General features: G+C 44.6%; 1 protein-coding gene across 1 annotated transcript in view; it reads left to right on the top strand.

Moving 5' to 3' along the window:
• The window catches only part of cadm1a (cell adhesion molecule 1a), a 161890-nt gene that overhangs the window by 23541 nt on the left and 110691 nt on the right, over nucleotides 1-27658 (top strand). Inside the window, exon 2 of the mRNA XM_008278372.1 lies at nucleotides 9117-9263. Within this exon, the coding sequence (XP_008276594.1) occupies nucleotides 9117-9263 (147 nt within the window). The remainder of the gene's footprint in view (nucleotides 1-9116; nucleotides 9264-27658) is intronic.

The raw sequence follows: 27658 nt of genomic DNA, 5'->3' as shown, positions 1-27658 counted from the left end.
TTTACCGCGCTGCAGCTCAGGTCATTTATGCCACATGTTCCTCCTTAGATGCATTAGAGTAGAAACTGTGGCTGATGGTCTGTCTCTGGGGGATGAGTTTGCAGCGAGGAACCCTCATGAGCCTCCTCTGACGCACCTCCTCTGACCTTGAAGGCTTTTCACCGTGAACACTCGTCTCCGGGTCGAAGCTGCGGCTCAGACTCTTGTCACCGGTGATGATCCTCGACGTAAAGGTCGGTTAAATCCAACCCTGTTGACCGAGACCCTCGCAGACGTTGATCCTGCGACGCCATTTTAAAAACCCTGACTCACAAGAGTAACTTCTGGGACTTATTGCGTGACTTTGCTGAGCTCAGATTCAGAACTTTTTAATCACCCCCTCATATAACCGTTTTCTTCAAAGAAAGCCAAAGTTGTAAAATGCTGTCTGAACAAAACCGGGTACACAGCCCCCAAAGGGTCGCAGTAGGTGGGATGTTTTTGTGTTGTGTTGCAGTTCCTCGCAATAAGTTTTGTGGTCCCTGACAGTGTGTTTTTGCACCATAGAAATGCTCGGTCCAATCCAAAGTGTTGCTGGAGTCCATTTATAATTCACTGCCAGATTAGGGAAGCACTTTGAAGGTGCTACTGAAAGGATGGATGATGTGACACTTTGCATTATGCATATATTGCTCATTACTCAAAAGGTGGAGTGCTGACAGTATACAGCTACTGGCTGTGAGCACAGCTGCAGCTGCTCCGGCTGCCCGCGGTGGTCGAAGCTGTCGGTGGTGCTCGAGTTATTTCTCAGACTGTGGCAGCAGTTGTGGCTGTATTTATAATGCTATCGATTGGACTGATGAAGGGAAGAGGCGTTTGCTAATGCACCAGGAGGAGCACCAGAACCAGGATGTGGTTTGTCCTCACACGGCCTCGGTGGCGGAGCGTTGTCGCCCCGTGGCTACCGTCACAAACAGCCTGTCAGAATCAGCCTCACAGCGCAGATTAACTCGCTCCTTTAACTATTTATCCAGTGAAAGACGTGCGGCTCCGATTCAGCCGGAGGGTCGGTGGCGGGTCAGAACAAAGCGGCATTTGCTATGCAGTCGTATTCATCTTAGTTACTTATTCATTTTTCTGTCGCTGACATTGTTTTGCTTATGCAGATGCAGGCGGGGATCAGCTTCAGCACTCGGTGGTCCTTCCCCACAATCCGCCGTTCAAAGATTTTTCATTTCATTCAAATCTCAGATGAATCCAGGGACCGTGCATCTCCAGAGTTCTCATCACGGAGAGAAGCTGCTTGACTGCCGCTAATAATAACGTAACCGACAAGGAAAAATAAAGCGCGCTAAATGCTCGTTCAGATTTTTCATTTCAATCAAGTCTCTAAATTGATTTCCGTGTTGTTGTGAAATTAATAAAAGCCAGCACCATTTGAGTGTAGTATAACTATTTTGAGAACAGTCGACAGAAATGTGGTGTTTTATCATTGTCACTGAACAATAACTCTCCAGTCATTATTATACGCTACCCTGTAATCAAATAATATTTTCCAGCAGCTGCTGCGGTTTCTGACTGTGACGCCGGAGAATATCGTGTCAATAAAGCAGTGATTTATGCCTCTTCCTGCTCGCGCCGTGGAGGGCTTCCTCGTCTACATTCATGCAGATTATTCTACTATTCCCAGTTTCCAGGCAGTATATCTCATATTGCATGTGAAATTGGAAAGATGCTTCAAAGCTTTGCTGAATACTAACACAGCTGAGAGACTGAGCCCGACATGTGCCTCCCAACTTTTTCCGCGGCGCCTCTTGAGTGCTTCACATCTATATTTGATATTCTGCTTTCCCGCCAGGTTATGCTGTCGCTCTGCCGGTCTCTTCATCCGTCCGGCAGACAAGTGGGTCGTGATGGCGCCTTTTGTGTTGCTGTGTGAATGCCCGAGCTCGTTTCTAATGGAAACGGCAAATTAAGTGATCGTTTTAAACATTTGGAGGAAATGCATTAAGTGCAGCAGCTCAGACTAGCAATTATATATCACTCCCACCATCTTTGATGTTCCATTATCATAATGTCAGTTTCAGTTATGAAAGTTTATCTTCTCCTGTTATCACACGGCGGCGCAGGACAGTCAGCGATAACCCAACGTGTCTCGCTAAAAGCTTCAATTTGAGACTTTTGTTTGAGGGAAGCGTATCATTACCGCTGTACTCCTGCCCATCACTCCATAAACCAGATGCTCCGACGCTTGTCACACTTCTTGATGAGTTATCACTCATGAAAAGGCTTACAGGCACCTTCCACCAAGCCTTCACAGCTACTGAAGCAGCCGCACAGACGAGCTGCATATTTATTCCGCGATCACACGGAAATATTTTGACGCATATGTCACGGTGACATGCAAACAGCTGCTTTTGGCACAAACGGATGACTGCTGGTGTATAAAATATTCTATGCGGTTACTTTTAAGTCATTAAAAGGATCTTTGACAAGTTTATTCTTCTCTCTCTCACAAAGCTACCTCCGTCGCACTTTCCGCAGGAGAAATTAACTGTCAAACTTTTGGAAAATCTAAATAACAGCCACAACGCAAGAGTGATTCAGTTACTGGTAATTATCTGAAGGTTAAATTACGATTACAAAGCTGCCACCAGATAGTCGAGCGAATCCAAACTAGCTGCTGGATTTAAAACCTTGTGTGTGCAAAGTTTAGCTCTTTAGATTGTTGTGTCTTATTGTCTGGATGTTAATACTCATCATGCATCACCCTAAAATGAAAATGTTGACAAAGTAAATAGCAAATAAATAATAAAACATTAGAAACCTGAGCTATTCTAATGAGCTATTGGATGATAACTGAATTATAATATGTTTTTTTTAAGCCGTGCTTGTTACGGTTTGACCCTTATTTTCTCTTCCTTTGGTTTTTCTTGTGCCAAAAAAAAAAAAAAACACACCTCGGAAAGAAAAGCCGTGTGTTCCCGATTTAAACTGCCTTCTCCCACCTTGATGTCAGAAGTGCTTTTCTGAAGCTCCTCTGACATTGTCCTAGGCGGCCACGGCACCGGCTTGTTGTTGGCCATTAATTAGTTTAAAGCTCCCCTACCTCCCCGTACCGTCTTCCAGCGTGTCAGACTTGTTTATTTTGCACAACAGGAACAATTAAGCAGCTGACAAGGCAGCCGCCGTTTGAAGTCCTTCCTACTACTTCCACTGGCTTAAAACACAACTTAGCAGACACCTTGCAGCGCCCTGCTGCTGCCGTGTAACCTTCAGTGGATGCCTTGAAATTCATTTTGTAGTATGTAAGCGTATTATCATAACCAGATGCCCACCCTACCGCCCACCTCTGCACATCTTTGAAAATGAAGTTGGGTCTTGAATATTAAAGACGGCGAGGTTCATTTATTTAGGGCTGCGTCGGGGCCACCAAGGGATGCTGATTTGAATCTCGTTTGTTAAGCTGTCTATCCTTATCTGTCAGCATCAGAGGATGCAATTTCTCTCTTCCCACCTCATCCTCCTTGTCTTCTAAATGGCAGGGATATTTAGAGGTGCTTGACAACTGAGGCATGCAAATTAGCCGTTGATGTTTCCTGCGTTCTTTTGGTTTCTTTTGCTTCTCAGCCTCCCCCCCCGTCTCTCTTCTCCACCCCTGAGTCGGCCCTTTTAGCCTCTCTGAGAAGATGTATTTGTGATTCTATTTTCATAACCATGTAGGAGGAAAGTATAAGGGGGATTACAAAGACTTTAACCATAAGTTTTCTCTAAACTTCAATTGAAAGCAAGGCAAAGCAGCCGCCTGTCTGTGTGGCGCGCTGCAGAGAAGCAGCAGCAGCAGTTTATTTATGCGCGCTGCATTTATTTAGCCCTGCATCTTGATGTGATGTATTAACATAAAGCTCCGTATTTTTCATTTCTTTAGAGATAAGTAGAAGTTCAATAATTATAAAAGCAATTTAGAGGAACCTCCTACCCCATTAGTAAGTTGTAGCTTCATATCGAACCACCTGTTTATAATAGCTGTCATATTTATTAGGTGCAATGCTGCCGCAATGTGATCCTTCATTAAATTAAATTAAACTAATCAAAAGCAGCACAGACTGAACCGGCTGGCAATTCTGTCTGTCTCGACATCTCAGAGCAGAGTTGTGTGCACAATGTTGCACGATGCGAGGGTGAGAACTGCCTGATGTGGCGTTTTGGGCATCGGGCGGCTCGACGTACTGAAAGACAAACACGTCTAGTTTTATAACATCGGTGGCGTGATGCGATGCTTCATGACCCTCAATCGATGTGCAACATGTCGGCATGCAGACACCCAAAAGTAAAATCGTTTTGATTGTCTGGAGCACGGGTGTTTGATGTCATACACGACAGAGCTGTGTTCAAGAAAACCCCAAGTATTGTGCACCAGTAAACGCTCTCGGATCTGAACCCTCATAAGAAAAGAGAATCCAGAATTCAAGAGCGAACTTGAATGTTCTCCAGAACCTCTTGGATGGAAGAAGCCTGAGCAGCCGCAGCATGTCGGGGTTTTAATAATGTAACACAGAAAGCTTTTCAGCTGCTTTTTTGAATCGTCTGTCTGGTATGTGTGTGACGATGGAAGAACAGGATTCTGTTTTTATTAATACAGCTGTCGTCGCTGCTCACACACATGGCCGAGGTGTGTTTTTAGCTGTGAGCTATATAATCCTAATTTTTCCTCATTGAACTGCTGTCACGCCATATTTGGTTCTGAACTCCTCCAAAACACATGTGACCGACGCTCATGGGTGTACCTGAACGCCTCCTGCTCTTCTGCTCTGTGTGCAGAGAAGCCTCTAGTCTCCTTGCTCAGGTGTTTGAACAGGAATTACATTGGAAAGTGTGGAATAATGTTTTCCATGAGCGGAGCATGTAAACCATCTGTAGCCGTCATGTTCATTCAATTGCAAAAAGCCAAACTCATGATAGTATTTGACTATTTGTGCAGCACCAGACTTGGTTAGTGGCGTCCTTTATGCAGCAAGTGGCATAAAAATATCCTCTGTTGTTGGCATTTGTGTCCCAGTGGTGTCCTCTGCTGTTCTGGTGATGCAAAGTGAGGCTTGTTGGCTCGGCCTTGGTGCCAGCAGCGTATCGAGCTGTAACATAGTCCGTCACTGGTGCGTTTGGTTTCAAATACACTCCCACACGCTTCCTGCAAAATTCCTTTACTCATGACGTTTCGGTGCTCGACCTTCATTAAGCAAATGGTTTGGTGCAGAGTGAAGTCACGTTACAGAAGGTCGTCGTTCAGTGGAGCTATGTTTGGTGATTCATGCCTTAGTTTGATATTTCTGATGAAGGTCTGGCGCGGAAACGTTGTGAATGAATGTGTTTTTGCTAATTAGAAGATGTGAGGGAGTCATTTTTATACCTTTTGAAATGCTTGTTAACCTGCTTTGCACCTGTCTCGTGAAATAGACGTGTGGGGAGCTGCTTGGTGTGAAGTGGAGCATCTGGAAAAAGTTGACTGGCTGGTTGGTTCTTCCAGGAAGTGAAGGCGCCGTTGTGCCTTGACTGGTCTCGTGATTAATGCAGATGGGGATATCGTCTCCTGAAGGCCACAATAATTTCCTCGGTCTTTTCTAAGTTAAAGACAAAGTTATTCAGAGTGCAGCATGATTGTTACTAACAATTCTGATGACTGTAGCGCCATCTGCAGACTTTACAACGATGTTCTGAATGTATGAAGAGGGAGTAGTGGAGGGGGCTCGACACAGAACCCTGTGGAACGCCGGTGTTGAGGGTGAAAGATGAGTGTTTGCAGAGGTCTGAGGACAGCTGATAAGAAACACCAGCACCCAGATGCATGTGGTGGGTTTCAAGGTCAGACTGTGGAGCTTGGTGTCCAGTTTCCTCGTTATGTCTGCATCAGATGTTGAGCTGTAGCTGATAAAGAGTCGTTTTTGCTTCACAAATAAAGTTGGACTGGATTGGATAATGTGCTTTTGTATGCATCTTGCTTTGTCACATGAGTTTGAATTGTGTGGAAATCCATTCAAACGGCTCGGTAGGCAAACTTGTGCTGACTGAGGGCAGTTCTTGAAATTGAGATGTACGTGAACGATAGGCGTGAGAGCAACAGGTTGATAGCCGTTTAGCCACATCACGGCCGATTTCTTTGCTACCGACACAATGGTGGTGGATTTGAGAAATGAAGGGACAGCACACAGAGGAATTCAGAGGTCGGAGATGTCAGTAAATCCACCTGTAAGCTGGTCAGCGCAGACCTGGCCTGCAGTAAATCAGCGCTTTCCCTGAGCTGATGCTGCGTTGGACCCACCTCATGTTGTGTGTGAGCCGTTTAAGTAGCCGGGAGTCCTCTGGCTGTGAAACACTGACTATGGCTTTATTGTTGTCCTTGTCAGACCTGGCAAAGAAACTGCTGAGTTTCTCAGCCATCCTGGCACCGCTGTTGGTGGATTTAGGCAGTAAATTTCTGCGTTGCTATTTATAGCCTGTGATGCAGCGAATGGTGCGATGCTACGGCCGTGGATTGGAGTTTTTGTTGAAACTGGAAACTGGTGGTTTTTGGCAGCCCCGGTGCTTCTCTTTACTTTGGCTGTAGCTGCACTGTAAGTGGCAGCACCAATAGACTTAAAGGCCGTATTCCAAAATTGCACTTACATATTAATAAATTGTTTTCCTGCCACGTAGTTGATGCAAAGCTTTCATAACCTCGCAGCCTGTCCGTGGTTAGGTTTACCAAAAGCAGAACTTTGGGTAAGACTGTAGATCAGGGGTGTCCAATCCTGGTCCTCGAGGGCCGCAATCCTGCATGTTTTAGATGTTTCCCTCTTCCAACACACCTGATTCAAATGATCAGCTCATCATCAAGCTCTACAGAAGCCTGATAACGATCCTGATCATTTGAATCAGGTGTGTTGGAAGAAGGGAAACATCTAAAACATGCAGGATTGCGGCCCTCGAGGACCGGATGTCGACACCCCTGCTGTAGATGTTTAAAGTCAGCGTGGACTTTTTCTGGACTGAACCAGACTCTAGTCTTTCTCAACCAAGCGCCTCAACAAAACATCAAAACAGTGAAATAATACTGCAGTCATCACAAGTGGAAGTCGTCCTGCACCATCTGATGTTTTGGGGGATTGTTGTCTGTGAACATTTTACTGATAGATTCAGTAAAAAACATTAATTAAAAACATTTCCTCGTTATGTAAATGGAAAGCATAATTCAGTTTCAGTTTCGCTTCCTTAAAAATGCGTCCGTCGTCGCTGCAAGTCGTATGTAAACAGAATTTCTAAGTGATGAAGCACTTTGCTGTTTACGATTGGCGGCTGTTGGTTTGTTATCATTCATGAGGTGGTTCTCTGCAGAAACTCCTGCTTCTTCTTCTTCTAACTTTACAACGATCCAGTACAACATTAAAGCCGTCTACGTAATGGTGTGCCGGCGCTCGAGCTGGTTTTGTGGATCTTTTGGGTTCTGTGACCTGTTCTTGTGCCACAGATGGGATCTGAGGAGTTTGTTAACCATGCTTTTGGATATTCATCATGTTTCTCAATCGCTTCCTGAGCAGTTTTTTGCAGCGTGGCGGACCGCGTTGCCCTGCTGGGGGCGGCCGCTGGTGTTCGGCCATGAGGGGATGTGCTTGGTCAAACACAAAATAGTGCTTAAGCTCAACAAAAGAAAACAACACAACGCAAGTCTGTGTAAGTTATAATGAAGTTATGTTCAAACCTGTTGACTCAGAATCAAAATGCTAAACTTAAAGTGGAGCAAAAGTAGTCAACTTAACTCAACTTGAATTCACTTTTAAATCAATTAATGCAGATATTTGAGTCTAAATTACTCAGAATATGATGCATTTACCATCATTATGTCAAACCAACCCGTCGACATGAAGTCTGCAACTTTAGAGGTTTATCTGAATCACTAAATGGCCTTTATAGTAAATAAAATGGTTGGAATAGGCCCGTCGAGCTGCTTTTTTACCAGCATTTAGTTATTATCTGTTGAAGTGACTCCACATGAACGTGGGGACTCGAGGTTTGTCGGCAGAACGCCGCATCGTAATGAGATTATCGATGTTACTCACTTCACCTGTCGCTGGTTTTAATATCGTGACTGATTCAGAGCGTTGATCCTCTGCTACAGACGTATTTATAGCGTTTTAAATATAGTCAGCTGTTTTCCTAAATTGTTTATCAGATTTGTTTTGCTTTGACTCCCTGTTTGTGTTTGTGTCCGTGTTTCCCTGCAGCCTCCGGCATGCATATGTGTGTGTGTGTGTGTGTGTGTGTGTGTGTGTGTGTGTCGGCTTCAGCACATAGAAAATATTGCGCTGGGGACCGTCATAACTAGCAGCCACCGCCGGCAATCTGCCCAGCGCTGCCATTGTAATGATCATTTAAAATAAAGCAAAGCCGCGCAGGGCTTAGCATCAGCTGCAACAATGGATGCTTCCCCCCCAAAGCAAAGTCAGAGATGTTATTACTGTAGTTTTTCAAATCAAAGTAGCACAGAGCTAGAAAGAATCCATTTTTCATTCTTCAGGCGGAGATATTGTTTGTGAAACAAGGAAGTGCAGCAATCTAAGTGGGGGCTGATGACCGATGACGGCTGCGACCAATTTTTCTCGGCCCACGGGCTTGCTGAGCTGCAGTTTCCTCGGTCACTCGGTTCTGTTTAATCCCGCGGACACACATTAAACGGGTTTGGTCCACTCCCTGCCGCACGGTGCCACTCATTAAACATTACACCAAAACACTCGAGAAAGAAGAATTAGAGGGCGTCTGGTCTGTGTTTGTGGGCGAAAACTAAAGGAAAAGCAGAATATCCGCTGCCTGAACGGAGCGTGATGACACGGCGGGCTTTAATACGTGTTTTTATGCAAGTGTTCAGGTTTATTTGTTGTGTGATGTCTTGTAGAGATAAACTAATCACGTCATTCAGAAAAAATCCGATTGGAGGAAACAGGAAATACAGTTTTGTTTACATCCAACCAGTTTGTTCTCGTCCTGCTTCTTCATGAGTCGGTTCGTCCTGATCATTTTCAGCCTCTTGTGTTTTATTCTGACTAAATTTCTTCGATGCGTCGCGGCGGCAGAAGTAACCTGCGTGTCCTTGTCTTTGTGTCGCCCAGTTGTGAGTCAGAACCTGGTGACAGACAACGTGTCCGTGGTGGAGGGAGAGATGGCCATCATCAGCTGTCGGGTCAAGAACAACGACGACTCCGTCATCCAGCTGCTCAACCCCTACAGACAGACAATCTTCTTCAGAGACATGAGGCGTGAGTATTGCATACGTTTGTAGCTGTCAGTGAATCTGCTTTGTTTCGAGCTAATAATACACGTTTCTTGTCCATCTCAACTTAACTGTCACTTTCTCTACAACTTGCCAACGACTACACAACTCCTTCAGGTCGACACGACTCTTGTTGCTTTGTCTTGTCACTGGGTCACAGTTAGTTCTCCTATATATTATTATTGTTATACTCTGAGAGACAAACACAATGAACTTAAGCTCATTTGGAACATTCAGGGTCTGCGTCGAGCGCATCCATTAACCCTCAGACTTCACGTCCCTCTTGACGAACAAAACCGTTTGACCTTTCCAACAATGCCTCGTCTTTGTGAGAAAGTGTTGGCGAGAAAAGTAATGTTGATTTACATCTAATTTAACCGTGCGTGCTTTCATGAAGCTCCGCATTACTCATGTTTGAATTAGTCATTGCGTAGATATGTTAACGTCTAGATATGTTAATGCCCACTGCGTAGACATGAACAGATCTGTTCAGCAGTGGAATGAGTTGATTATTGTTTCATTAAAATCAAGTATTTTCTATCGTAGGTGTTTATTTATTTATTCATTTTGGTGACTTACAGTCAACAGGTGTTTCTCGTGTACAGCAAACTCTGAATTATCAGTCAAACTCGCGCGCTGCTCCGTCAATTAGTCTCCAGATTTGCTGCCTCTCGACTCCAATTAGCGTCCGCTGATGTCATTAATCCGCAGGTTCGCGATCGACGGCGTCGAGAGGTAAAGTGATTGTGCTCGTTGGTATCTGTGACTCGATGATGAAGATGGGCGCCGTGGTCTTAACACAGACGTATACGTTGCTGTAGATTGTTCCAGAGTTCACTCCCTCAGTCCTGCCAGTGCATAAACACAGTCAGTTTAATTGTAATTAGCTTCTGCGATGTGGCTGCCGGGTTGAGCTAATTATCTCAGAGCAACGTCTGGACACGGGAGCTTCTCAGGTTTCTCCTGTTTTATCGACATCGGCGAGAGGACTGGAAGGAAGCTTAAACAGCAAAACATTTTCAGCCTCTTATTAGAGCGCATCAGAGGAAAATGGGGTCACAATTTTGTGTTGCTAAATAATATCTTGGCTGTTGGAGGAGTCATTATATGCATCCAAAGGTGTCTCAACCCTGTCCAGCTGCTTTGTGGCGACTTGTTTAAGTTTTAGTTCTGCTGAGAGCCAAGGCGGGTCATACCTCATTTTCTACTTTTTGAGAAAAAAAACTGATTCCAGGTTCGTCTTGTTTACATCATAAGAAACTAGAGATACTTTTGAGGACCACGGGGTAGAAACAGATGCTTGGTGGTGGTGAATTAAGTTTTTATTTTACCTACGAGTTAAGTTTTCACGGGGCTGGAGGTCGCGCTGTCCGCCATCTTGAATCGCAACCACCTGCAGCCGCGATATAACGGTCAGCGATTCCCGTGGCTTGGTCCAGTTTGGCACTACATCATCATGTCAGTACCATCGTGGGCCAAACTTCCAAGCTGCATCTAGTGGACTGTTGGTTGGACCACGAGTAGACCATAAATACTTATAAAAAAAAACATAAAACTCAACTTTAGATTCTTCACTTTGGCTCTGAACCCCTCAATAAAAGTGTAATCGTTGTGTTTTGACCTGTCGTTCTGCTGTCGGCGTGACTTTACACAGACATAAATGTGTAATCTACTATGATCAGAGAGCAGACAGGAAGGTGCAGCCTATCAGAGACACCTTCAGCACTTTGTGACCAATATCAACTGTGTTCCATTATGGTGTGAAGCGCTTCGATACGGTCAGACGACATGCAAATCAATGTCAGCGATGCATTTATCTATTAAATTTATATTGGCTCATTTTGCATGCAGTCGTAAAATTAGGCGGGTATTTATTATTTATGAGTTTAGTTGGAACATAAAACTGATAAATCATAAGCTGTGTGCTTTAACCATGTGGGCTGAGGCGGCGGCGGCGGAGCTGCATGACGTTAATTAATATTCTGTTACTTTACTTGCACTTCCAGAGAGCTGCATTAAGTTTGACCCACATGTCTGCAGCCAGATTAATAAAGAACGAGGTTAACACAATCCACCAAACATGTTTAGCTTTCAGCGTGTCTGCTTTAATAAAAGCAGCTCATATCCCTAAACATTTAATGACCCGGGTGTTTATTCTTATCCTGCCCAATTATCGTGTCACAGCTCTAATTAGCTGTGTTTAGCTGCACATACACTCTTCTTTTCCTCTCTTCTTGCCAGATTCTGGCTTCTTTAATTATGTTTTTTAAGCCCCCGTGCGCAGAATATTGACCTCCTCATAGCACACTGTTGACCTCTGTGGCTATATTACAGTAAAATTATGTTGTAAGTTCAAAATATGCAGAAAAAAAACAGACGCCTGCTGATGCCTTAGTTATTTCAGTGCATTGTTTATTTCCCTCTCAGCAGTTTGCATCGTTTTTAACGCCCTGTCCTCCAAAATGCACGTTCGTATGCAGTTTGCATGAGCAGCTTTATAGACGCAGGTTTAAAGCTGCAGTAGGAATAAAAAGGAATCAAGCAAACATATATTTCTAGCGTGCAAATATCATCCAGATAAAAAGACAACATTCATTCTGGCTCCAGTCTCCTGTGTAGAAGTCGTCCATCTACCCCACAGCACCACCAGCACCACCAGCACCTCCTGCTCTCACTGTGGACTTGATATTTATACTGTCTCACCTGATCTGACTGAAATTATACGACAGATTTTCAGATCCAAGAGGATGTGCAGGAATCTAGTTTCCTCTCAGACTACTTTAATTACAAAGTACTGGAAGACTGTGTAGAATTATTTGCTCAGAGATGCCAAACAAACACACAGCCTCCATCGGCTTTAATGAAACAAAGGTCACATGCAGCATATCTGCAAAACGTCCACACTTACCTGTAAGATCTGCTCCTTGCAGCTACGCTTTGGTTAATGTTTGCATCGTTTTATGCAGGCAGCTAAAACCAAAGTAGTTCATTGGGTTTAGGCAGAGACTGTGGCCTCAACTCCACTCGTTAAGGAATTTATAAGAACTAAAAATCAACTAAAAACGATATTAATTATTTGTCGGGTCCTCGCGGTACAACTGTCGGCCTTCGCGCATGTGAGGTTGTGGTGCAAACGTGCTCCAGGTGGGACTCTGATCCGGCATGTCGAGTTTGGGGCAGATCGGAGCACGTGCAGCCGAGTTACGAGCCACTTCCTGTTTAGTGCCGAGCCACGGTGGCGTGGCGTGGCGTGGCGTGGCGTGACATGACATGACATGACATGACATGACGTGGCGTGACATGACGTGGCGTGCCGTGGCGTGGCGTACTGGTAACGCGCTCTGGCTGAGGCTTGGAGCACGCGTGTACAGTTTGAGGAAGATCGAAGCACACACAGGCCAGTTACTCAGCACGTCTCGTATTCTGGTGTTTTTTGGCATTTTGGCGAAATTCTACAGGCCGCCAGTTTGACGCCGTCAGACTTTTGTGGAGTGTTTTAATAACTTTTAATCACCACGTCCTGTATTTTATGCTGGCCAAATTTCAGGTGTGTACGACTTTCCTCCTAGGAGGAGACACATTTTGGCCAAAAATGGCAGATTTTCGGCCAAAAGCAGCCTTTTTTTTTTTTTTCAAAATGGCCGACTTCCTGTTGAGTTTCGGGTATGTGTTCTTGAGGCTTTTTTGTGCGTGTCGGCATTTTACATGTGTGTGCCGAATTTTGCGGCTCTACGTGAAAGTGTGTTCCGGGGGCCCATGTTTTGTAATTTTGTAGGGGGCGCTGTTGAGCCATTTTTCTATTGAGGTGAGTATTTCCCCCTCGTTATAAAATGTTTCACCAGGTCTGATGTGTGTGCCGAGATCTGTGCATGTGCGAGTACATTTAGGACCTCAGTAACAGGTTTCTTTGTAGGGAGTAATAATAAAAACCCGAGCAGTTCCTGTTAGCGCTCGGACCCGAACTAGAACCGAATGTTTTATTGGACTTACAGACCAGCAGGTATGAACTACAGTTTCTGGACTTTCACTTCTAGACACAGACCTGTTGCTGGAGTCGGTTCCTTCTCTGAACCTCGAGCACTTTCTGGATGTTCTTTTGCTTCATTTTTCACTGCAGCATAAAGTCCAGCTCCTCAGTGGAAGCTGCTCGTCCATCGCTGGAAGTAGAGAGAAGTCAGAAGCGCCTGCAGGTGTTACCGGCACTGGGGAAAAAACAAATATTGTTTCCACATACCATAGATATTATGCTGCTTATATTTTATATCTGTTTCCATACTTGTGTAGGAACACAGTTGTTGTCATGTCGAGGCGGCGGTTAATGAGAGCAGCAGGATGAACGTGTCAGATGCTGAACATGAGCTAATTGCAACGTACCTGATGAACACGATGGGAGGCTTGAGCGGCTCCGTCTCTCTCAGTCTGACCCACAGCTAACTCCGACGTGTGAGCGTCGAGCTAACCTTTCTCCCACACGCTGGCGCCGAACAAAGACGCACTCTCCATCATTTGAGGAAAAGCCAAGAGAGAGTCTGAACAGAAACGCTGTGTTTTTTTAATGGAGTCGTTACATCCCATAATGCTGCCAGTTAACATTAATGAACCCGATTCTGGCAATCAAGCACGTGGTGAGTAATTTCCACAAAAGAGTTGCCATCGAGTTTTGAGACGTGAATCCTGGAACCTGATCCGGTGAACCGTGAGGATCATTGGTGGGAACCAACGCGGGGATGTTGCCATGCTAACAGGAGGCGAGTGCAAGATCTCTGAGAGAAAGCGTTGTTTGAAAAGAAAAGAAACTGGAACAAAACGGGAGAGTGAACACTGGAAGGTGGACACAACTTAGAACAACACTAATGATGCTTCTTGTCTTTTAGATGTGACAGTAGACGCTAACATGTTGGTCATAAGAGCTGAAGAGATGCTAGAACACGTGTATCTAGTTCCTCATCTGTAGCTCTTAAGCAATATACATGAAAAGCAGTAAAATAATGAGGTAGAAGTAAAACTGAGATGTTCAAATACCCGTCACAAGAGAAGATCAAAAAGTTTAAGACGGAGCTTTGAAAAAATCAAAAGTTGGACCAGATTTAAATTTGACCGCTCGCCCTGTAGAACCATCCTCGAGCTCGCGGTCCCGTCAGCTCTGTGAACGCATCCTTTTATGTAAACATGTCAGAAGCCATCTGCGAGGAGAACTGAATCTCCTAAACTGTATCAGAGCAGTGACCCTTCAGCTTGAATGTCGTTTTTGGGGAAGAGGTCGATGACACAGCGATGATCATTACGGTCATGATCACTGGAGCTCCTTCGCGCCACAGTTTTTGCGGCAAATTTTTCACCTCTGGATGTTTTCAGGAGGACTCTGGAGGATTAATTCTCAGTGAACGAGCTCCTGAGCTGATGCGCCCGGTGCGTTTTGTTTCTTCTGTTGGTGGCAGCTGCAGACCCTCTAATCACCAGGATGATCACGACATGAAGGTCGGATAATGTGACGTTTGTTCTCTGCTCATAGACTGTATAAAAGATGGACGTAGCAACCGGCCCTGAAACATGAAGCCAACCCGGAAGTGTCATAAACCTGCAGTATCACTACGTCCACTAGCTGCTGGCTCCACAAAGCCCTGGCTCCCATAGACTGGAACTGGAAAAGAAGTGATCACAGATCATGAAATACTGCATTCCTACAGCTCAGGATTTGTTTTTATTAGTTTTCATGGTCAGATCCAGAGATCAGGTGACCAATCTGAAAATAAATCAATACTGAATTTTTAAAAAATCCTCAACATGTTGCGGGGCAAGGGGCGTGGCTGGCTTGATTGACAGTCGGCAGCGACCATACAGACGAAGCGAGCAGAAGGCGGTAAATGTGGGCGGGGCAGAGAGGGCCCGCCTCTCAATCCGTCTGACCAATCGCTGCTCCTATGGCTCCGCCCCCCTCCCACGATTGTTGCGTCACTGGCTCCAAAAATCCAAGATGTCAACCAGGAAGTAGCAAAACCCTGGCTTCATGTTCTCAGTGCAGAAACCAACGGGTGACGTCACGGTAACTACGTCCATCTTTTAGACAGTCTGTGCTCCAGGTTGTAGTTCAAGGACACAAGAGCAGGTTCTACCCACAGACCATCACACCCGTCTGACAGGAACAACTCATTTGAACTACTACGTCCATCCTCCTCGTATATAGACGGCATCAATAACTCTGTATTTATAACGCTAATAGCTGTACTTTGCATTTCAAACGTTCTCTTTTACACATAGCTGGTTTAACACTCCCTGGAGTCAGACTCTTTGTGGACATATTCACGGTTTCATGACAGTTTCTCCTGCTGCTCGTCTCTGACCGTCACATATCCATCAGTGTTTCATTTATATTCCCTCACAGTTTTCTGCAACTTCTTTTTCATAGTTTTACTCATAATTATGCGGCTCTCTACCTTCTTTTTTGTGTGCTGTTACTGTACGGCGCTATTTTCAGACACACACACTGTACGTGCACTTTGTTGTTCCTCCATTACCATCCACCAGAGACTCTGTGGCCCCCAGTGAGGTGGAGAGTCAGGCCCTCCTTCACAGGCGCCACCTCCTCCTCCTCCTCCTCCTCCTCCTCCTTATTCATCGCCTTTCAAACGCACCTTCTGCACACCACACAAGGGCGCGCTCGCAGAAAGCCCTCATGCGTATGCTAAACCGAACTTGGTATTTATCTCTTGTTGTGCCAAGCCATGGTGAGCCGACTCCCACAAGCTGGCTGTCAAGGGCAAGGTGTTCTTCTTTGACGGGGGCTCCTTGATCTCCTGTGATCCCTCCCAGGCATCTTCGCCGCAGCTGCACTGCTTCATTATGACATAACCTCCACCAGGCTGCCTCCAAACAACATCGCTACCCCCCCAACCACCACCACCACCACCACCACCCCTTCAAAATATCACATCTGCCATCTCGGTCTGAATCCGCAGCGGTGGATTATGTTTGCGAGGCTGAGATGGAAAAGCGAGAGAGGGTAAAAAAGAGACGGAGTGCTTTGAAACTGGCTTCAGTTGCTCGCGCAGAGGAGCCTCGCTATTGGTCATCCTTTTGTCACGACTCATGTTCGCCAGAAGCGGCTCTCGCTCTCTGAGCCGATTCATTCAGTTCAATCGCTTTTACTGAAGCTGAAATGTGACTCAGGAGATGCATGTGTTGCGCTGCGTTTACGTCCCGGTCTTTAAAGCACTTTGTGTTGTGTGTATTTAAAGGGCTATTACGGCAATTTAGCGCTACAGTCCTGGGAACGTGGAGGACTTCCAACAGACAGACCTGCACAGAGGTTTTTATTTCAATACGTATCAAGCTCCTGGAGGCGACGGCGTGTTGCGTGGCGCCCTTCCTGCTTTTGCTAAACAACCACATCTTCCAAACGCCTCGACTCTTGAGCAGTTTTCCACTTTGCTGTATCCGAGCTGAGGTAACCCCCGATGAGATAACCAGGTGCTATTTTACCGGACTTGACGAAGCTCCTCCAGCAGGACGAGCGTTTCCACAGGCTGTGTGATGAGCATGTGAGCTACGTTAGACTGACCTGCAGTCCTCTGTTATACCTTAAATAAACCACTTTCCAGTCCAGAGTTGTTCCACCGTAAGCGGGGCGTAAGAACGTCGGGTTTTCACCTCATGCTAGTCTGCAGCAGTTTACTCGTGTGAAAAGACGAGCATACGATGCTTTAGTAGCCTATTGTTAGCGACTAGAGCTCACACAGATGGCGACGTTTCCGTGGAACAATGACCTTTTTAATATGTGAACACTGCATTCAGAAGTCAGGACTGGTAAACACCCGGCTGGCAGGTTGGAGCTTCGACCGCCATATGTCTCATGGAGACACATCACATACCGACAGACTAGAACGGCCGATAAGATTTACATATTCCAGTTAAACCTCTGAGTGCCATTGAAAGGTGTTATTATTTTTTTTAAACTCACCAAAATGACAACATTGATCACACACACAGATTGATTTTTAATTTTCTGACCATCCTTGAACTGATCATGCATCACTTTCAGTTTTGTCTCAAAATCAAAGCTTAATCTATTTATCCTAGAAGTCTTTTTATTAAAACAAAGGCAAAAACAAACTGTTATAATAGTAATAATAGTACAATACAAACTGTTTTCCACTATTAAAAAGCCACCTATGCCCAACAATAGCATTGCAAAAGCTCAGAGAGTTTTCGGCTGAACTGCAGGATGTGTTTCAAGAGACGAGTGTGAAAACAAACTAAACATGTGTGTGTGGAGTTGCACACGTTGATTCCAGGTAGTTAATTTTAGTTAATAATTAACACCAAAAAAACAAGAAATTCAACACGTCTTTTCCCTTTTTTTTAATGATTTGCGTCACTTTCTGCTTCGTCGTGCCGTTCCCGTCGAGCTGCAGGACTTAAACAGCGAGCGAAGCTGCGACGGGACTAAAACACAAACAGAAACAGTTTTGGAGGATTAATGTTTTAAATTAGCCGACCTCATGATGCATTTGACAAAACACACTCCCTTTAATTAGTTTTTTAAAATTACACCTCGATGTATTATTTACAGTTATTTCCTGAACTCGGGTAATTGGAAGGTCTGCTGGTATCACACACGTCTGCAGGCCAGTCTTACCGTATGTGCTGATGCTGCTCCACCGGTTTCTACCGCTAGCTACACAAACTGCATCTTAACTTTGGTGGAAGAGTTGCTTTCACAAGGGCGCCGGTGTTGCTGTATTAAAACTACAAGCTGATCTCAGGTACGTAAACATGGAGCTGCTTCATCCTCCTTAATCCTCTCCGTCGTACTCACCGTCTGCATGAAACCAGACGGACCGAAGCAAACACGGCATCTTCTGCTTCAAATGTACACCCACATGGTCGCTTGTATGAAAAGGCTACGAGGAGCACATCCTCGTGAGGAGGAGGAGGAGGAGGAGGAAGAGCTGGAGCCTCTTCAGCAGCCAGTAATCTGTCCGCTGAAGGCCGGCGAGGTTCAGGGCCGACGGCTTTCTCTGAAAACAGCGTAACGAGGCAACCGGGAGGAGAAAGAATCCACCCAAACATGGTGCAGCACCGCCGAGGAGATTCACACCGTTGATCATTTTACTGGAAGAGTTGGATTGTTTGAAGTTAAAACGAAGGAAACTGGATCCTCTGAGTACTTTAAAACCAGCAGATTACACAAACGAGTTTAAATAGTGTTGCTGCTGTGGTTACAGCAATAAAACTCATAACTCCTGTATTTTCTAGTTTAGACTAATTGCATGACCAAAATTAAATTTAAATTAAATTAAACAAACAAACAAACAAAAACTGTGAGAACTGGATGCACTGTAAAAATTAAATTAAAATTAAATTAAAATAAAGCAAATAAATAAAATAAACAATGTTTTTTCCTCATTATAATCTGTTAACTCACATGTCTAATGTAAAATAATATTAATACCCATTACATTTCCTGGTTTTTTTTGTTTTTTTTTTTACATAACTCTGTTATAATGTATTTGCAGTTTTTTTGTAATTTCACAAATATGATGCTTATTATTTACTGTATTATTTAAAGCAAACAATTTCCACTTTAATACTGTGAATAATTTTCTAAAATGAGATATGATTGATGACAATTATAGGAAGAAAAAAGAAGTATTGCTTCTGTAATTTCTCATAGATTTGTTAAATCTGTTAAATGAGAGATATAGAATAGAGGAATAGAAACAACCTGGTTTCCTTGTTAGCGTGTGAGCATTAGTATTCTGTCAAAATACTGTTTTGATCACATATATTTGCATGATTACACGTTTAAAGGCTGGAAAAAGTATTTTAAGAGATGACTGTGTCTTTATAAGATGGGTCTTTTCTTTTACTTTCTTTTCACTGTGGCTCCAAACAATAAGTAACTCAATTAAAAAAAAGCGAATTGATAACGATGGGAAAGCATCAGTGGGCTGCTGATGGGAGGTTACAGGAGAACAATAAGAGAAAGTGCAGCATCCATCCCTGAAACATGACATCACGCCAGTTCCATATTTACACAACCTTGTGTTGAAAAAGAGACGCATGAATGGTTTCGACAAGGATCGTCCGTGGAGGTCAACCCCTATTGGCGATTCATGGCCGAGAGGAAAACCGCTGCTCTCGAACCTGCAATATTAACCTGCCAGGGAGCTCAGAAAGAAGCATCTTTGGTCAGATTCAACCAGAGTGTGTTTGCCTGGATGCGGCTGTTGGTGGCGACATGGAGGCGACATGAAAGAGGTATGGACGGGTCTGTCAGCGTCCCTCAATCCTGAAAGATGACTCTCATTCTCGGCGAGCTTGGCGGGATGTGACTTCTCCGATGTGACAATGATCCCAAACACAGAGCCACAATCGCACAGCGAGCGACCCGCGACCCGGCCGAGGACGTGGTGTCCCCGGACGCCGAGCCAATAGAACACCTTGAAAGGCAGAATAACAAAACCCCTCCAGAAAATAGCAGCGGGAAAGAATGACCCGTGGAAATGGCACCTCTCTCTGTGGATGTTTGTGAAGCCGGCGTCACGGCGGACGAGTTTTTTCTTACGCTGACCAGAGCTTGTTTTATCTTCAAAATGTTCAATGTTTTAAGCCAAAAAAACTACAAAGACTTCCTCACTGGAGGTGACCCAAGTGGGACGTGGATTCTAAAAAATCACAACATAATGTTTCTCCAAAGTCGGCAGAAGAGTCTCACGGCGCATCAACAACTAAACTTTAAAATCTGACGCAGCGACCTCGGTGACCCGCCGTCGCTCAGCCAGCAGCCATTGTTGTCCTCCCGCGTGGAAACCGTCTCCGTCTGCGGCTCCTCAACAAGAACTAACTGTTGGATCGTCTTCGCGTTTGAAAGGGCTTCATTGTTGAGGAGAATCAGCGGGAAGGAGTCCAGCTGAAACAGTCTGGCTGCGATAGAAAAGTCTCTCAACTCGCTCTTGGCTCTCAAGTTCTCCAGCAGCTCCTCACAATGTGCATCTGTTGTTCAGTCTGAGCAGCGTTTTTTATTAAACCTACAGTCGGGTTAGATGGTTTACATCGACGGTCCATTGTGGTCCCGTCACGCTCCGACGGCTAATATGTGTCCCGGTGGTTTTCGGTTCGGACGTCCAGGAGACTTGGAACAATACGGGTTTGAAATCAGGCTTTTGGCAGCTTGACAGTGGAGACATCATTGGTGAAGTAGTTTTAACAAAGCACAGAGGAAGCTGCTAAAAGTGGTTCATAAGGACGACTAGTTATTTATTTATTGTTGTTTGTGTCTGATTAGCGCACCCAGTGTCCTCGTTGGACAGGTATTAGATCTGTTTTTAATATAACAATGGGAGCAGTGGGTTTGATTAGGCGTTATCTTTAAAATTATACCATTTATCAGAGACAGAAACTGTACAAACACAAAGAATCGTCGTCAGATATATAGCTTTCAGACGGACTTTAAAGTGCTCAACCATCAGTCGGGCAAATCGAAGCTTAAAGATAAGATATTTCACCAAAACCGCTTAACTCAGGGGTGTCCAGTCCTGGTCCTGGAGGGCCACAGTCCTTCATGTTTTAGATGTTTCCCTCTTCCAAAACACCTGATTCAAATGATCAGGATCGTTATCAGGCTTCTGCAGAGTTTGGCTGTGTCTGAAATCACCCACTCACTCCATATTCACTATACAGTGATCACTACACAGTGCACTATATAGTGATCACTGTATAGTGAGCACCTCGGCAAAGCAACATTTCAGACACGACTCGAGCTGTTAATTACGTCGCTCGCTAGCCGCGATTTGTGCAGCGCAGTACAAACACATCAAATTCACAGTTTACTGCATCGCTAAGAAATTAAATCATGTTTATCGTCATTTTGCTGCACAAACCAGACGAGAGAGCGTTTCTTCAGGATCCAGTAACTAAAAGCAATTTAAATAAAGAGGTGTAGTCTGTCCACGTCACAAGTGACGTTCACTGTCTGGTTAAAATAAAATCTAACAAAACAAACGGGAATTTTTTGCGCTCTCATTCGTCTCGTTTCCATTTCCTGTCACACAATGCATGACGGTCCATATCACTCGGTTAGTGACCATCGGCTGCTTCTCACGGTGCATTGTGGGATATTTTGAGTGACTATATAGGGTGTAACTTAACATTCGGACACCCCGACAAGATGGCGTGCACCAGGTGTGTTGGAAGAGGGAAACATCTGAAACAGGCAGGATTGTGGCCCTCCAGGACCAGGATTGGACACTCCTGGCTTAATTCTTCTAGAAATTCCTAAAAAATAAACTGTTTGCTCGAACCAGATTCTGAGAAAAACAAAAAATTCTGCGCTGCTAGTCGCAGCCATGGAGCTATTTGTGACTCAGCTGCATCCAACTGTCACGGGAGTAAAAATCAGACTTTTCTCGGTTGAACTGCAGGCTGTGTTTGGTTTTTCACTTTTTATAGTTTCTTATACTTTTCAGACGCTTTCCTTCTTACACTTTGCTTTTTTTTTCTTCTCCTTTCTTATGTTTTATTGCATTATAACTGGCTGCATAAAACACATTCCTGAGCTCTCTTTTCCTTCTCGCAGCGGTTTTCATATGAAGGTGAAGGACTTTATAAGAGAGTAAGACTGTGACGGGAGCAAGGTTCAGGAGGTCAAACAAGTAGAATACAAACAAGACTGTAATAAACAGGGATGAAATAAACACACACTGGAGGGAATCTCAACATTATGCTCAGAAATATTTCAGCGGAGAAAAAAAAAAAAGCCAAAGGTGGTGCAGCGGCGTCTATAGAAGCACAACTTATTAAAAGAGAGAGAGAGAATACATCACATTGTTTTCAGAGGTGATGCAAATCAGTGGGAAATATAAATAAAATGCCGAGTACGAGCGCCGGGTCGGCTGTGTGAGCGAGATAAAAGCCCTTATGAGTCTTGATAATTACTCAGGCTGAAGCTCCCACATTCAGGATTTTTAAGGCGGCGGTTGGTGCAGCCTGGACTCCACCTAGAGTGGGGTAGGTGGGGGGAGGAGGGTGGTTATAAGAGTGTAATTACCCCCCCCTCCGCCCCACCCCGTCTCGCCCACTCTGACACCCAATAATAAAACTTTGATGTGCTCCTCTCAAAAAGTAGCGGCAGCCACTAATCACAAATGATTGCAGCCACTTAGGCGAGGCACACTCATCATCCCCCTGCTCTCTCTGGATGGGAGTCATCCTCGGCGAAGGCTGGCGAAGAAAAACTATTCAAATGAAATGCAGCAAAAAAGAATGGAGATTAATCAATAGAGGGAGAAAGGAAAACGCAGGGACGAATTAAAATCATGCAGTCAGCAGAGGTGAAAGAGCCGGTGGAAGACTTAGGCGGCACAATCCTCTTATGCTTTGTTTTAAAGTTTTCCTCTAATTCTACCTCCACTTGCAGCGACGTTCCCGAGCAGAGATCACGGCGCCGTGATGGATAAATAACTGTTTTGAGACAAACCCGCCTTCGCCCCAATTTTACCTCCATTTGAATGTAATTTTTGGGTGTTTATGATAATTTCACAGCATGAAATATTTATTTTCCACCACTCAAAGTGACCATTTCATGCAAAAAAAACAAAACTAAGAAAGGAAGAAAATGGTAAAAAGGTTCAAGCGCAGAGCGTCACCTCCGTACGTTAGCTGTCATTTCACGCTAACCGCAGGCCGACTTGTGATGTGGGCTTTTTAACTGCTGTGTTCATCGTAAACATCAAACAATAAAGTCCAAAAAAAAAAAAACAGAAGCGACTTTTTAATCTTCCTGCTTCGGTTTGACCTCTGCAGGTACGACCGTGACACATGGTGACTCCTTGTCTAAGTGTCCTTGAAACTATTGAGTGTGAGAGGCGTCTGAAAAGCACTTTATCAGGTTGAAATACGGAAACTGCACACAGCCTGTTTGGTGTCTAAAACTGTAAGTGCTGACTCATTAGTTGTAGTTTCAGAACTACAGGGTCCGATCCAAACATTACAGAACGAGTCTTAAATATCATTTGAACGATGAACAAGAACTCCATGAAGCTGAACCTTCTTGCAACATAAACGATGAGGCACAAAACCCAGAGTGTAACTGGAAAGGAGTGGTTTGCTTAATTCCCAGATAGCATTTTGAAACCAAGTAGAACCAAATATTATCAGCTGATACTGGCTTGTCACGGATAAACTGGTAAATGGTCCCTATTGTAGCGGTTTTAATCCAAAGCGCTTTACAATGTGTTTCTCATTCACCCATTCATACACCAATGGCCACAGAGCTGCCATGCAAGGTGCTGCCTGCCACTGGGAGCAGCTTCAGGTTCAGTGTCTTGCCCAAGGACACTTCGGCTGTGGAGGGTATCGAACGTCAAGCTTCTGATTGGAGGACAACCTGCTCTACCACCTGAGCCACAGCTACCCCGGTGTTGGTATTAGCATGTGTTGTCCGATGCAAAAACGGTGACACAGTTTGTCCGACAGAGCAGCTCCAACTCCCATTTTTTAACAACAATTAGCACCGTGTGCAGCGCATGTAGCAGAGTGGGCATCACAGCTGAGCAGACGACGGTGGAATACATTTAACAGAGCGCCACCCAGTGTCAGGTTTAGGCCACAGCAGTGAACAGCACTGGTGATTATTATTATGTTTCTGTGACGGTTAATACACCAGAATGGAGAAGCTCTTTAACCGAAATGATATTTTTAACGCTAAAATGTGATTATTATCGTTACTGTTTTACAAAAACAACAGAAGTAAAGCACATTGTTGTTTCTTGATTAAGATGTCAAATGATAGGCATTTATTTGAAGCCCAATCTCAGATTTGGGTATGAAAAGATGATTCCTGTTCAAAACGCCGAGAGCTGAATGCGAGTTAAAGACGCTACAAACTAGCATCATGGAGTTCTAATAAACGTGTGAAGCATTGTACGTATATTTCTTCCTGCTAAATACTGGCGTCAGTATCCAGTAGACCCAGTATCCGTCGGGCTGTATAGTGGAGTGGTTTGAGGACCCTCTTGGTTCGGCTCTTCTCAGCCCATCTACCAACAAATCCACGCTTTCCGTTTACATGCTGCACTAACGTTATGCTGTTTACAGCTCTGGCACTCCCTGCTGAACTTGTTTTTCCTCCGCCGGTCCTTTCACTCGAGTAGTTTTCCTTCATTTGGAGTGAAGAGCAGAATCGCAGCGCCATAAACATAAATGCATGGAGTGCCGGCTGCGTATAGGGTTCATTAAAGCTGGCACGCCGCTCGCCGGCAGCCGTCAGCGCCGTGACTCAGTCAGCTGAAGAAGGGAGAGAGAGTCAGCCGCCTCTCCTTGGCTGTACTTCACTGTACTGTCTTATCGCTGCTTTTAAATGAGCTTCATCACCATCAGCTGTAAAAAAAAAAAAAAAAGCATCAGATAATTTACAGCCTTTCAGAGTTTGGACAGACCTCTCTCATCCCAAAGACCCGACTATCAATTACCTTTGTCTGCCGTCTGTGACGTCCCCCATCAGATACGACAGAGGAGGACGGTGGAGCTAAAGGTCACCCTCTGCTCTGTACAGGACACCGAGACAAGGGAAGGACGTCTTCCAGTGTGGAACAATGAAAGAACTGCCCGCTGTGTTTCTCGGCTCGCCCTCTCGTTGCCAGGACTCTCTTTTTGTGGTCCAGGAAGGTTCGGTCCTGCTGCTCACCATCATCTGTCCTTCCTGAGCCGTCCCAGCACGAGGGAACGGCGTCCTTGTCACGGCAAAGAAGAAGTGTTTATGTATTCGGCTCACGCTTACAGCACAACGCCTTATTTAGAAGTGACACATAAGCGGATTATGAGATCTTTGAGAAATGCTTTTTTTTTTTTTTTTGTTATGGATTATATCTGATTGGCGTGCGTTTCTCAAATCGTTGACACGCCAAATATTTCATTCAAACACAAATGGATGCTCCTCAGCGCCACCGCTGCATAAGTTGTTTGGGTTTCTAACTGACTGAGACGTGACGTTAACTAACGGGAGCGAGTGCGTTGTTGTTGTTTGCAAACACGACTTTTAAAAAGTTGGCAGCAAATTTCCACAAAGAACGATGTAAGATGAGGCCACTGGCAGCAAGTGACTGGTTGTTGGAGCGGCGCTGAATCCAAACACATGACAGCATTTATCCTCTCATGACACATTTGTTGTGTTTCGTTGCTTCGTTGTTGAGGAAATGTTGTGCTCGTTAGCATTTGATGGGACCAGAGCTTTGTGACCAATGTTGAGGATGGGAACAGCGTCTTCCTCCATCGTTAGTTGGTCCATCCGATGCTCCTGTTGTTGATGGTGATGGGATGAACATGTCTGTGAAGACTCATCCAGTTGTTCTTGTAGTTTAATCGTAGCAGCTGGACTCGCTTGAGCTTCTTTGGTGTTAATGGCTCCTTAAGGATATCTGGAACTCCCAACTAGTCAGTCAGAAGCCTCCTGGATGACGGTGGAACGTCATCAAGAAACTCAAGCAAGTCCAGCTGCTACGATTAAACCACAAGAAAGAGAAAAAGACTTGAGGTTGTGAACAGACGTCCCAGATGATTAACCAAATATTTCAAAGATGTAAGACACCAAAAAAAATTACTTTACTGGGTCAGAGGAAGATCTGCACACCTTTAGGCTCCAAATCAGAAAAAAACTCGTAGTTCTAATCTAGACTTTCTACTACTTTAGTTTATGACGTCCTTCGATGCTCGTCACCGTCTGCTGTATGAAAACACAGCCTGCAGCTCAACCTGTTTCCCTCAAATGTTCTCTGATCGAGTCGCTGAAGGATTTTCTCTGAATGTTTGGCTTTGTACAGAATTTGCTCAGTGGTCAGATTTACTTCTGGTGAATCTTTAAATGGAACATGCAGGTGAAAAGTGACTTTGATGAAATTTTGTGACTTTTTAAGCTGAGACTTGCTCAGTTTTCTCAATGGAACCACACGTGACACGTTCAAGGGCCGTTGGAAAGCTGGAAATCTAAACGTTGTCTCTGTTTTGACAGTTTCTGGCTTCGATAAATGGTGTAATTTAGGCAATTTTTTTGAACAGATAGCATGCTTCTCAAACCTGGCAGACACAAGATGGCAGTTATAGAGCTCTGGAGTCACCAGTGGATGCCAAAAATGTTTTTAAAATACAGCGTGACAGCACCTGGAAACACATCAGAATCATTTCTTTGAAAAGCAGCAGAGAAATGACAACTGTGTGGCTAACAAAGTGAAAAGAACGCTTTAAAAGGTAAATGACTGGTGTATTTGGAGCCTGCTCTGACCCGTCCATCCGCCCCAACCTCCTCCCGGCAGAGACCTTCTGGCTCTGCCGTCGTAAATATCACGAATCTTTTCTTAAAGCAGCTACGTTAACGTCCACATCGACTGAGAACGACGTGAGCAGGACAGAAAACATGATTTTCTTTTTCCCTTCATGAAGCACTTGGAGGACAAAATGTTCCCGTGACAGGTGAAACACAGTCGCAGCTAAAGTGATGCTGGCTGGAGAGATTTTTTTATTTCTTATTTTTTTACAAACCAGATCGTTTTCCTTCAAAGCGAGACCGAACACCTGCAGAGCGGTAAATGTTGCCGACATCTCTGAGTCGTCCGAGACACACAACAAACACCGACCGGTTCGTCTCCTCTTCAAAGTCGTGGTTCGTTATCAGTCGTCTTATTTTGTGAGTATTAGAAAAGGAAAAAAAAGGTGAAGCGGAGCCGGAAAATCGTCCCTAAAGACGGACCGGATCAATGCGTGCTATGTACTCCATCACTGTTTATGTTCCTACTCGGTCCAGTTTAATATCGATCACGGCGTCTTTTAAGCCACGTTTGTCAGGTCGCATTCTGCATCCGGCGACCTCGAGACCTCGTTTATTGATTTTTGCACCGTTCTAATCTCATTTAAAGACAAAATTAATGCGTCTCATAAGAGCGCAGTGCATTACGGGGTTATAAATATTTGGTCGGCGAGCGGATTCGCCGGCTTATGCGTCTTTTTATTATTTTTTAAAATCCTCCTTCTGTATCTCCTTAATAAAATTAGCCAGAAGATGTCTCCCCGAAGAGCAGCTTTGCCTCCAAAAAAAAACAAAAACAAAACAGGTAGAAGGCTTTTTCTCAATTTTATTTCCACGCATCTGTGTACGGCAGCATCACTACGTTTGAATCTGGGAACATTTAATTCAATTAAATCATCAGGATTAGAGGCTGACCTCTCGTTTTAATGAGGGCCAACAAGGCTTTTGAATGAGCTCGACTAATTAGGGGCATATTATTCATCTGCCACCATAAGGGTTTCATTGTGCTTAGACAAAAGGAACTAATAGCTGCACTAATGGAAACAAGCATGTAGGTTCCCCTTGTTTTTGCTCTTTTTTTTTTT

This window comes from Stegastes partitus, unplaced genomic scaffold, assembly GCF_000690725.1.
Source record: "Stegastes partitus isolate 25-593 unplaced genomic scaffold, Stegastes_partitus-1.0.2 Scaffold121, whole genome shotgun sequence".
Taxonomy (NCBI): domain Eukaryota; kingdom Metazoa; phylum Chordata; class Actinopteri; family Pomacentridae; genus Stegastes; species Stegastes partitus.
The sequence above is the reverse complement of the archived record's forward strand: the minus strand, read 5'-3'. Positions and strand labels throughout refer to the sequence as shown.